Source organism: Medicago sativa, chromosome 1 (assembly GCF_051527215.1).
Source record: "Medicago sativa cultivar Bolivia chromosome 1, Bolivia_mono, whole genome shotgun sequence".
Taxonomy (NCBI): domain Eukaryota; kingdom Viridiplantae; phylum Streptophyta; class Magnoliopsida; order Fabales; family Fabaceae; genus Medicago; species Medicago sativa.
The window spans coordinates 30,367,124-30,380,522 of record NC_140749.1 but is presented as its reverse complement, the minus strand read 5'-3'; the positions used below and the strand labels follow the sequence as shown (position 1 = coordinate 30,380,522).

Here is a 13,399-nt window from a genome sequence, read left to right as displayed (position 1 = left end):
TTAAAACAACAACAACAACATTTGAACATGAATTCATCAACAATTCAACAACCGCAACTTCATTCATCATCAAATTCATACAAAAACATATCATGTTCATATCTACCCATTTTGACATACAAATTCAACAACAACAACACAATTAACATTCAATTCATGTACATAATCATGTCAACAAAATTAAGCACGAAATTCTACAACCAAAATCAAATTAAGCACTTAACCACAATTATGCAAAGAATTAGGGTATAATTAAACTAAAGAATTATGATTAAAGCCTAACCCCCTTACCTCAATTCTTCACAATCAACACTAAGGCTTCACTTTAGCTCCAATCCTTGAAGCTTGACCTCCCTCTAGCCTTCTCTAGATCTCCTCTTCAAACCCTTGTCTTCTCTCTATCTCTATCTCTATCTCTTCTCAATTGAAAATGAAAATGTTGGCAAAAAAACCTATTTCCTCTACCAACTAGAGCTTATATAGGTTCACCTAATTGGGCTTAACTCACCACACCTTAATGAGCCCAACCCATTTCTATTCTAACCCACAAATGGGTAAAATGTAACACTAACGGTCAACTACCGGTAATTAAAATAAATCACTACAACTCCCTAGCACTTTGTAAAATAATACTAGCTCTCACTAAACAATAAAATAATCCTCATCAAAATTACTAAATTACCCCTACTCTCAAAATGACCAAAATACCCCTTAGTCCAAAATGACTAAAATACCCTTCTAACACCGAATTCTACAATTCCCGACCAAAAATACACACAGAGGCAATTAATCACATAAGAGCACATATAACACACATAAATAAATAATAAAATAAATCTAGCGAAAAATTGGGCTGTTACAATAACTGACATATTAGACACAAACATTGATTCATTCTTATTTTATCATGTTATCATGTTTCTAAAACCATTTGCAAGTTAACCGATCAAGAAACCTTATTTTGACAAAGTTTGCCTATTTTCCAAAAATCGTCCATTTTCAATTTCCAACATCAAAATAGGTTACCAAGTTCTTATATATATATATATATATATATATATATATATATATATCATAAAAAACATTTTTACAGACCAACTAACATCTTAGTAAACTAATCAAAGCCTTTTCGTTTCACAAAGTTCCCTTATTTCGTCAAATTTCAAAAATTCGTCTCTCTTTGACACATGATTCAAAACCGAAACCGATTCAAAGTAAAGCCATGTTAAAACACTCTAAAAAGTCCAATTACACTTCAATTAGGTAGGGTTAGTTGTTTGGAACTCATAGGAATGCATTTGCATCCGTAAAAATGCGAAAAATCGAGTTTTTGGGTGCCTGCACAAGCCGCAAGGTCGTGCCTATTGGACACACAGTCGTGTGTGCCAACAACGAACCGCACGCGTGATCCGTGCCAACAAGGGGCACGGTCGTGTGTGTCTGATAGTACATGATTTTTGATTTTTTGCCATTTCACGCGTAAAATTCCGATCATCGATTCTGTTTTCTCCTACGCGTTCCAATCACTTAAACATATCATATTCTACTATAAAATCATGTTTTTCTTATCTCAAAACAACATACTCCAATTCTTTCAAAATCACCTATTTATCGAAAACACTTAAAACAACTTTTTACTCAAAACTCAATTTTCTTCCAAACAATCTCACACCCAAAACTTATAGTCCAGAATAGAGATTCTATTCATCCTGACTCAACACAACACATCAACAACTCACTCCAATTCATCAAAATCAAACTTCTACATTCTTGACCCATTTTCTCAAAAATCATCAAAACACCACAACTTAATCAGACTTCACATTTATCATCTTCAAATTCATGAATTCACATCAACAACATATACCCAACAACAATTATCACATATTCATCATAAATTCAACATCAAGTAACAACAACATCATCATTTTCAATATTTTAAGCCAAAGCTTCACAATTATCATTTCTACATGGTTCAACAATGAAATTTAAGTAGCCACAACAAATTTTTAACAAATTTCACATATTCAAAATCATCACTTAACTAGGAGTACGAAAATCAACATTTAAAATCATCAAAATTATAATTCATACAAAAGCACTTATGACCCATAAGCTAAGAACTTAACCATAAGTGATTATACACCCAAACCTAACCCCCTTCCCTCTTGTCTTCATAAAATTAAGCTAATATCCACTCCTCGTTGCTCCTAGCTTGAATCCTCTTTGAATCTCCTCTTTGGGTGACCTCCTCTTTTCTCTTCTCGCTAACCCTCTCTCTATTTCTCTAGCCTTTCTTTTTGTTAGGTGAAAAATGAATGAGTTTTAACCTAGTTTTTCTCATGAATTATCTATATATTGTCACCACTCAATTGTGCTTAGGTTAAAACAATTCATAACGAGCTTAAACTCTACTAATAAATTCTAAAATGTTACTACTCACTAACTTGCTAAAATATCGACTAATTACCATCTCAAAACAGTTACCACAAGTCACTACTAACTTAGTAAAATAACTATTCTCACTAAAATACTAAAATTAACCTTCCCACTAGAATTACTAATTTACCCTTACTCACCAAATGACCAAATGCCCTTAATCTTAAAATGACTAAAATACCCTTATAGGCTAAAAATCCACTAATCCCAAATCAAATACACATAAAAGCAAATAAGCACATGTAACACATATAAATAAATACTAACACAATCCTAACAAAAACAGGTTGTTACAACCCTCCCTACTTACATAATTTTCGTCCTCGAAAATTACCTGAAGAAAACAACTTTAAATACGATTCCTTCATACGACTCTCTGATTCCCAAGTAGCGCTCTCACCGGATAGTCCAAACCAAATCACTTTCACCAAAACAATCTCTTTTCCTCTTAATTGCTTAACTTATCGATCTTCATTCCTCACCGGCCAAGTCTCAACGGTCAAATTACCCCTTACTTCCAAATCATCCACTTGAATCACATGAGACAGATCATACACATACTTCCTACACTACGACACATGGTTTTTTTTTTTTTTTGGTAAAATGAATATGAACCATTAGATAAGGATTGATCAACCTTTGGATTATAAAAGTCTATGAGTCTTACTATATGCTATCAACACTCAATAATTTCTTTTATTTCATCATCATTGTCTCTCTCCTATCATCTCTTGTGCATTTTTTCTTTCTCTGTCTTGACAATTCAGATCTGCAGCAACCAACAACAAAGAGCTTGGATCATTGATGGTCTAGTGGCAAGAAACATGCTTGAATGGAGGGGATGTTGGAGAGGGGGCGCAGATTGCAGCTAAAATCTGCACCAAACAATATGGGATGAAGAAAAATGCTCTCTTTAATTGTTGAAAGATTTGCTTTTTTGGTAGTAATTTTTATGGGATGTGTTCTTGATTGCAGATGTAATATTTTCTCTTAAGTGTATATAAAAGTGTGAATCTTGTTATTGCTTTGTTTTTTATTGCATATCAAAGATTTGTTCTTTTATCTTTTAATTTATTTATGAAAGTGTGAATCCTCATGCCATATCTTGGCACTAATTTTCCAGACACATGGAAAATTAGTTTAATACAATGTTAGATTGAACTAGAACAATGAAGGCCAATATTGAATTTTACATGACTGATAAATCTGCATTGAATGTTATTGATATTATGGAGGAAAAAAACAGAGGTGGAGAATGAGATTGGAAGGGATGAATGAACAGTGATCTAAGAGGGACCGATGTTGTGGCTGTCTCATATAACTCAACTAGTGGGAGACAAATAAAAATAATCAAGTGTATTTTGCTTATAGTATGATCTAGTGTGCTTGATGAATCTAATGGTTTTAAAAGGTCATGCACCGGTAGGAGACCTATTAAGGTCTCCCACCCTAGACAGAGCCCATATCTTATCCTTATCTAACTTCTAATCATATATATATATTCGTTGACACCAAATCTCAACCATCCATATTTTTAATCTAAAGGTCCATATGTGTTTGTTAAAATTAATTGCCTGATCTTTTCTCTCCCAATTCCCACTCGCTTTCTGTCAAGAATAAAAGTATATGTATTCTCTTCCTCGTTGATCTTAGTATCAACCATCACACCATGATTCTTGATTTTTTTTACCCCTCTGATGAGAATTGGCAGAAATCCAATTTAAAGGGTTTTTACCCATTAATAAATAGAAAATAAATAAAAATACCCGCTCAATACACCACATCATTTGTTTTTGCCCACTCACCATGCCACATAAGCTAGTTTGCACGGTCAGATAGGCTTAAGTCTAAAATTATTAAACTTTTTTTTATGCCACATAAAGATCCTTTATATCACATATTTGGAATTAAACTTTTTTTTACACGGAGTGAACATAGATTAAACCTTTTTATAATACTGGAGGCTTGAATCGTCTTCTTCGCCCTAGTGCAGTTCAAATCTCTTTTGGCAATGGCAAGAAAATAGAGACATGATAATTAGACAAGACTAGTCTTGTAATGCTGAAAACCATTTTTTACCATAGGTCATGTATATGGTGCAAGGCAACTCTTCCCAATGTCTTTCTTCAACGTATGAGAACATTGGAACAGCAATAACAAATTATCGTTTGAAGGATGAAGGAAAGGGACATATATAACAAAGCATTAGGGGGCAAGATTGCCTCTCAATTAAGCTCTCTTACATATGTCCCTCACCCAAATCCCTCAAACGAGTGTTTGTTAATTTGATTATTTAGCTTTTCAATACTTCTTAGTTTTCTTGGTTCTTTCGGTACAAAGAAACACTTAGACGAAGTTAAGGTCTCAGATTCAATACTAATTTAGGCAAAAAAAAAAAAAAAAAAAAAAGAAAACACATGAACACTAGATATCCTAAGCCATGAAATGCAAGCAATGATAGAAAACAACAGCATTGAGAAACCCAGTTGCAACAATTGAGTCCTAAGGATTCCAAATTTTAAAATGCTAATAGAAAATATACTATCCCTCAACATTACCAAATGAATATATAACAAATTCATGAAGTTATGAAAATGGAGGAAATAAATTGATTTAGTCTTCTTCCGACACAAAATTGGCAAATAAATTCCAACCTGCTTTGTAGATAACAAATCTAGTGTTATAACAAAAAACAAATTCACAAGAAAAAGATATAGAAGCAAACCCAACACAAGAAAATCATGTGAAATAACAAAAAAAATGTAACCACTAATGTAAACCCATGAATATAAATTAAATTCATGAGTTATAGCAACATACAGAGGATATAAAAATAATTTAGTCATCTTCCGACACAAACATGGCACAGAGAAGCCGATCTGCTTTATAGATGACAAAATGAAACAATCTAATCTTAAACAAAAAACATATTCATAGATACTTGCAAAAAGAAAGAACATATTCACAGATGCTTGAAAACATGAAACACATAAAAGTATATCAATATTAACAACATAAGAAATATAAATAAAATAAAAAGAAAGTGGCTAGTGGCTATTGGTTCTTTCTAAAGAGAGATTTGTTTTTTTCAACCTCAGAGCGACATTTTTGATACTTATAGAAGAAATGGGGTTCACAAACGGCGAAGAGTGGAGTGACTATAAACCCTAATTTTGGAGTTTGGGCTTCGGGTCATGGACATGGGTCGTAATAGTCACAGTCCAATCCAAACACAAGCAAACGGTGATTTAGGGTACAGTATGCATTTTTTATTTTAAATATTTTGCTCTTTTAACTCTCAGATTTTGTAATCTCATCTCGTTTGAACAAAAAAAAACTCAGATTTTGTTCGTTTAATTGATTTTTTTTGTCGGGTTGTCTATTAGTTAGAAATTCATCTTTAAGACGAATAAGTAGGATGTCTGGGGTTCCAACCCCGACCCTTACATACATTATACAATGTATCAATGTCCTTATCATCCTTTTTTTTTGGTGGTGAATGTTCTTATCATCTGAGCTAAACTTGCGAGGACATATTGTTTATTTGAAGTTTATTAATCCATTAGTTTTACCACTTGATTGTTTAAATATATATTTTAGCATGATTAAAAGAGGAACAAGGTAAAAATGTCAAAATTGATACGTCGGATATCATGATTGGGGTTTGAACCTCGACTCTTTCATTTATGTGTGTATAAGTTTCTAATATTTATTGTCATTTTTAAATGATGATCACAAAGTATATTTAGTGGTAATAACATGAGTTTTGATTTGACGTAAAACTATTTTAATTTTTATAGTGGAGGGGCTAGTTATCAAAGACGATGGAAATGAAATGTCAAGATCGTTGATTCTCATTGTAATTCAAGTGGTCCCACTGTACCCAATGTTCTCATAATCAACAAGATTATACTACTTTCCCAAACATACATATTTTTGGTTATTGAAGCCGTGATGTAACAAATAAAGACTATATTCGAGAATATAAAAATAAAATCTTTATAAGTTTTTTTTCTTCTTATTCTAGTTAGATGTATGCCCTCCAATTTTTTTAGTTTTCCATAAACAACAAATTTAATTGCTGATTGAAAAACCACATTGAGGCGCGAGATAAAAAAATAATATTGATGTTAACTCATTAGTAAATTTAGATTTTGCTTTTAAAAATTTTAAAACATAAAACTTAAAATCACCTTGAAAAGACTGACATTTATCTATAAAAAAATAAAATAATGGATAGCTTAGTTGCAGTCACATGTTATCCATCTTAAAATTTTAACCAATCAATCAATCATAGAAATTTTGTAACTTCTTAATTTGAACGAGAGATGGATTGCATCCAATTTTAACCAACCCTAATCTTCTAAATATTGATCGGATTATTTTAAATAGAAAAAATGCTAACAAATGTTCTTAAAATATTGTTTAAGCATTCATACGTAATAGTAACTTTTACTTTAAAAATTGTATAGTTATAACTTTTACATATGTTTGACTAATATGTCACGAAGACATATGGTCACAAATTTTCACGATTCCCTGTTTGTATATTCCTTTCAGAAAAATAATAAATATTTCTTTCCTAAAGACATCATAATTCATAACCACCACCGCTCACTAATGTCACAACTCCATGAGTGTTAGTTAGAGAACTGAGGCACTTGATGGTTAACTCCAAAAATGGACAGGTTTTAAAACACACAAAGTTGAATAATCCCCCGACAGGGACGGGGAGAAATGTTCACTCATGAGACTTCATGGATAAGGATCAGGGTAGTACCTACCGACTCCATGGATTCCCCCACCCGTTCAAAATACTATAATACCCTTAACGTATTATTTTACAAACTCAGAATTGCTTATTGTTAAACATTGAATTGAACAACTAAACATGCAAATGCCCCTACAATCCTTGAAAATGCTACAATGCATGTGACTTCGTACAATTCTCAAAATTGCGTCAACATATCAACAAAACTGAGATGCAAATTTGAGATAATGAACATAAATATGTTAGTGGGAAATTTTCTTTAATAAAGAGGATCATAATAAAAAATAGCAATTATTTAATGCTTAAATAATTGCGAAGTTGCAACTTAGTATAACAATATTTTAGAAAATCTGAAACTACAAAAATTGCGAAGGTCTTCGACAACAAACACTGAAAATTACAAAAATTGCAGAGGTCTTTGATAAAAATCACTGAATGTAACAAAACAGTCAAACCAGACACATCGCTAATTAAAAGGTCTACTCCAAAGCAAATCAAAACATTCTCAAACAACAGGGACTGGGACAGGAACCTCAATATCATTGGCCACAACAGCAGCAGGCCTGATGTACTCCTCCTCTTCCTTTGGAGTGTGAATCGTGACAATATCAGGGAGGGGAGTTTTAGGGCCCTGCTTTCCTTTAGGATCCCAGTCAAGCATGATCTTAACCTTGATACCGAGAACACCCTACAACACAAAGGACACAAAACATTAGCAACGTAAATCCATACCATACCAAACCAAATGAACAACCAACATGAAATGTTGTAGGAAAAAGAAAGCAAATAAGGTTGTTAGATGATAAACTTACTAACCTGTCTAAGGAGAACATGTCTGACAGCAGAGTCAATGTAATCCTTAACAGGTTGTCCGGACGAGATCATATACCCGTCCTTAAACTTCATGGATTTGGCTCTCTGTGCTCTCAATTTTCCACTGACAATAACCTGCACATGAAACAGCAATTACAACTAAAATTCATTACAGGAAACAGTATAACAATCAGGAGTTTAATGTAGTTTCTGTAAAACAAACCTCGCATCCCTTGGCACCACTTTCCATGACAAACCTCAACACACCATAGCAGGCCCTGAAAGAAATAGTTAGAGACAGTTTATTATGATAGCACAAATTGTATTCGAGAGAATAAAAAATGGGAAACTTTTAATTACCACCCATTGGAAATACACACCAGTAAAAGGAAAATTGAAATATATCGGGTACAAAAAGAGGGATTTAAGATGTGGACCCAAAACATATAATCTCCAAAAAGTAAATCACCATGTTACAAAAGTTGCAGACTAAGTGTACCATTTAACATGAGTATGTGTTGAAGCTAATAGAACTTCAGTGTAATATGATTAGTCAACAAATAACATTGGAATAAAAAGAGGAAAATGATTTCAGTTTTATAGCACATAGCAAACATAAAACACAGGTTAGATAGCAATCAGCAAACATGTTATGACAGCTTAACATCACGTTTTGTTTTTCAGAATAAAGAGATGGTGTGTAATGTTGAGCAAGAGAAAATTAGTCTAAAGAAATGGTAAAGTCACATGGCTGGTATTGAATCACACGCAAAGTATTCACAGACTTTTTCAATGTCACCCTAAGTAGGGACTCATAAAGCATATAAGGCTAGACTAGTTTAAATCAAGATTAAAGATTCATTCTAGTCCCCAAGAAAAATGCGCAACATAGTTTAGTCCTCTTTAAAAAAGAGTCTACAAATAATTCAATACTCTATTAAAATTACAAAATCAAGAAACAATAATCCAATCATCGTAGACAGCTTTGAGTCTTAAAATTTATTTAAATATATGTTTCATGTTGACTATTCATGATCTTTTTAACAAAGAAAAAAACTGAATGCTGAACATTTTAAGAAGCTAAAATGGGTTTTACTTTTCCACCATAGCTAAACATAAACAAATATGGTACAAATTCATAATTACTGAAAAGAATCAGTTCCAATTATTTCTCCTAATAACATTTAACTTTGAAAGATATACAACTGTGAGATTCATTTCATCAAAATCAATTGCATAATTTCAAGCATTGCAACAAGTTATGTCTATATACCTGCGAACAGCAAGACCTCCGAGCAGCTTGTAGCGAAGAGACTCGGCCTGAGCAATGGCGCAAAGTCCCCTGTTGTTGACCTTCTCAGCGTAAAGCTCAACACTGTTCTCAGGAAACTTGAACCTCTTCTGGACAACTGAGGTCAGCTCTCTTATTCTCCTTCCCTTTTCACCTATACATCACAAAAACCCAAAATAAAACACAAATCATATATCATTATCACATGATTAAAATCCAAAATCAAAACAAACATAATATATCACTAGAAAAAAAAAAGCTAAGAAAATCATTATCATACATATTGAAAGGAAAAATACAAATAAAACTAAAATCACATATTCATAATCATACATAAATCTAGAAAAAAACCCAAGTAAAAAATCATTATCATACAAAATTAGAGGAAAAAAAATACAATTAACTAAAATGACATATTCATAATCATAACCATACATAACAATTTCATATATCATATACAAAACCCAAAACAAAACAAGAACAAAAAATCATTATCATACCATACATCATAAGGAAAAACAAATGAATTTAAATCATATGAAATTGAAATAATGTATTCATATACAGCAATTGCATAAATAATAAGAAAAAACCCAAAATGAAACAAAAATAAATCAGATTAAAACAAGAATAATGAAATGAGTTACCGAGAACAGCTTGGGTACGAGTAGCCCTGATGATGATCTCAGTGCGCATAGGGGTAACCCTAACCTCAACACCGGAATAACCATCTTCAGCAAGCTCTCTTGTCAAAACTTCATTCAATTCAGCGAAGAAAACTCCGTCAGCGACGAACTGCAACAACACAAACATGAATCAAATCAAATCACTACTAAGAGAGATGAATTGGATTAAGAAGATTAACGAATCTGAGAACTAACCTTTCGCTTTTTGCTCATTTGGGTAGCCATGTTTGCAGATTTAGCTAGGGGCGGCAAGAACACACGCACACAGTGAATGAATACTGAAACCCTAGTTTCTTATGTGTGTGGAGAAATGGTTATGGACAGGGGCGTGCATAGTTAACTAAGGCCCGTTTATTTCAGATTATATTATTATTATTATTATTTTTTAAATGTTTGTTTAGGATTTTAGAAAAAAAAATTTATAAAAAAAATTATTTTGACCATAAAATGAGAAACCAATAAAATTAACATTTTCAAATTCTACCTATTTGAGTCTGCCTACCTATTGGTATTGACTTGAGATCTAAGAATGCGTTCGTGTCAGGTTCAATTATCCTCGTGTCAATTTTGATGGGTTAATTTAGCTTCTTAAAAAAAATAAATTTTTTGTCAAAATCTATTTTTTTTCCAAAAACAAGAAGGTAACACATGTATACGTTAAAACTATTCTTTTTAAATGATTTATATGGGTAGTAAACAAACAAAAATAGCTTCAGATTTTTATGGGTAGTAAACAACCATTTTTTTTATGAGAAATGGGTCCAAACCGGTTCGGATCCGATTCATAACCCGTTCTTATTATAAGTAAATTTCCAAACTTATTTTTTTTATTCCTAAAAAAAAAACTTATTTTTTTATCGATATATCTTGGAAAAAAACTCAGAAGAAATGACCTCTTATTTTGATTTATCAAACCAAGAGATCTATGAATAAGGATCCAAATGCATATAAATACAAATGGTCCAATGGGAGTAAGAATTTCTAGTAAGAAATTTACTCTTTAGAGTGCGTTTGATTTGCAAAACAATAAGTACTGGATAGAACAATACAAGATAGAACAACACAACACAACACAAGACAAAACAACACAAGATAAATTTTTATGGTATTAAATAATTTTTGATCTTATACGATTTTTGGTGTACTAAATATTATTTTGGTATTTTAGACAACCTATACGTAGTATAAAATTTGGGCCGTGGTTTGGTGAGGGAAAAAATTTTTAGTTTTTATCTCGTCTCTTACCTCCGGTTTGTTTTGTCCCTCCAACGGTTTTACAAATCAAACAATGTAGTTTCCAGAACAAATTGCTAGCACGACAAAGCCAAGCAAGCAAGAAACTATCTGACTCACACCAAGCAAGCCTGCAGTAAGGCATGGAATGTGTGAAGTCAACCTCTCTCTTCTTGATTCCTCTAATCATCTTCTTCTTCCTTTTCTTTTTAGCCCAACAATGTCTTAGTTAATTTCAATTTTCCTTCCTTGGTTGTAATTGCCTTCCAAAGCCTCGATTAGCACAACTGTAGATTAAGAAATCGCCTCGATTGTTTAGCCATAAAACTCCTTACTCTTTTAACTTGTAAGTAGTAACCATTAAAAGCAAGAAAATTAAAGATGAAGAAATGTAGAATACAACTACCTAGAGAATTGTCTTCAAGGCCATCATTTGTGCTTCATGTGGCCATTGAGACCACATTGCTAGCCTTGATCACCACCTAATCTGCCTCATCAAACAAGTACTAGTCTAAACTTCCATTAGCCGTGACATCGTAAACAAGTAGGAGGTCACATTTACAACGACACCACCCAAGTAACTGAACCAAATTCCAGTGGCGAAGCTGGTCTATGTTGGTGATTTCAGAATTCAGACACAAATTCCCATAGCCTTTGTTTTGATTCACGGGAAACTTTCTTAACAGCTATGATAAAATTTATTTCCAAAATTGTACAGAATGTGATCCTTGCTGATATAGAATAGTATGTCCTGAATGGTGCATACAGGTACATGGCATTTTAGTTATACCTGTAGTGCCTCTTATATTGATCATTGTATATGTAAAATATGATCATTTGTTGTAAAATGGATTTTAAGGGCTTAGTTGATCACTATAATGTATAAGTTTCAAAACTAAATGAAGTTATGTTGTTCTCAAAGTTGCATGATACCATCTTCATATTGCTTTCTTCAGATCAGCTTAGTATAATGTACTCAAAGTAGCAACATTAGTCCAATAACTTGATTATATAACATGCACCTAATTTCAACACCTATAACAGATCACCATATAATTTCAAGATCAATAGCAGCACCTCATTTCAAGAAGTTTGTCCAATAGCTTTCAAATTCTGTGCATTTCTCACTAATGCAATCAAAGTAAAAGACAAAAAAATCGAAGAACCCATACCCAATTTCATTTTCAATGCCTACATACTCAAAAAAGACAATACTGTACACATCACTGTCCTGCTCGCCGGCCACACATTTCAAAGTTTCGACAATGAAAGTTGTTAGAGATTGCTGATAATGAGCAGTATAACCAACGCAGGGAACCAATTTCAATACAATCTGCCAACTGCAGGAATCAAAGGAAACCCAAAGAGTATGTTTGAGAAACAAACTGATCATTATATGAAAGCGATAAATCCTACTTGGAAACTTAAAAAGGAGAAAACTTAGTGGATCACACTCTATCATAAGAAAATAGCCAAAATCCAATGTTTAGAAGCCCTTACGAGTTCAAATTACTTGTCGGCCAACGACATCGAAACAGATTTGGAGATCACATTTCAACACTTGGCCTCCTACTGCTATTTTATGAGAACAATTTTAATATCCACTAAATAGAAATCTTACCCAACCACATAAAACACTCAAATAAACACTACTATAGAATTTCATAGCAACAACACGTATAATACTAATAACATGAACAAATGGATGAGTACAAATCCTCCAATGCAAAATACAACAAACTCACATCAACTACTCAAATCTGAAGTAGATAGATATAAATTGCATGATGTTGAAGAGTAAAGAGAGATGATCAATCATTTTACGGAGACCTGCATTAATACGCACTCCTAAAATCCCTCTTCCTCCTCCATCGGCCTAGCAGCATACGCTTGTTTCATGGCTCCAGAGAGAATCACAACCTATGCTTCTCCTACGAGCCTCCATTCTCATCCATGCGCTTAGACAAAATACAACGTGATACATAAGTTGGATTTTGCCTCATCAAATAACTACTAGTCTAAGCTTCCATTAGCCATGAAATCATACACAAGTAGGAGGTCACCTTTGCGGCGACACCACCCGAATAACTGAACCAAATTATGGTGGCAAAGCAAGCCTATGTTGGTGATTTTAGACACGAATTCCCTCAGCCTTTGTGTTGATTC

General features: G+C 32.9%; 1 protein-coding gene across 1 annotated transcript; it reads right to left on the bottom strand.

Annotated features, from left to right (window-relative positions):
- Positions 1 to 7,452: 7,452 nt before the first annotated feature.
- Positions 7,453 to 10,303, bottom strand: LOC146954188 (small ribosomal subunit protein uS3x). The gene is made up of 6 exons (XM_085715234.1): positions 10,196 to 10,303; positions 9,962 to 10,109; positions 9,297 to 9,468; positions 8,247 to 8,301; positions 8,027 to 8,158; positions 7,453 to 7,898 (listed from the first exon to the last, which is right to left on the bottom strand). The coding sequence occupies exons 1-6, from the start codon at positions 10,223 to 10,225 to the stop codon at positions 7,716 to 7,718; spliced, it is 720 nt and encodes a 239-aa protein (XP_085571360.1). The 5' UTR covers positions 10,226 to 10,303; the 3' UTR covers positions 7,453 to 7,715.
- Between the last annotated feature and the right edge of the window lie 3,096 nt (positions 10,304 to 13,399).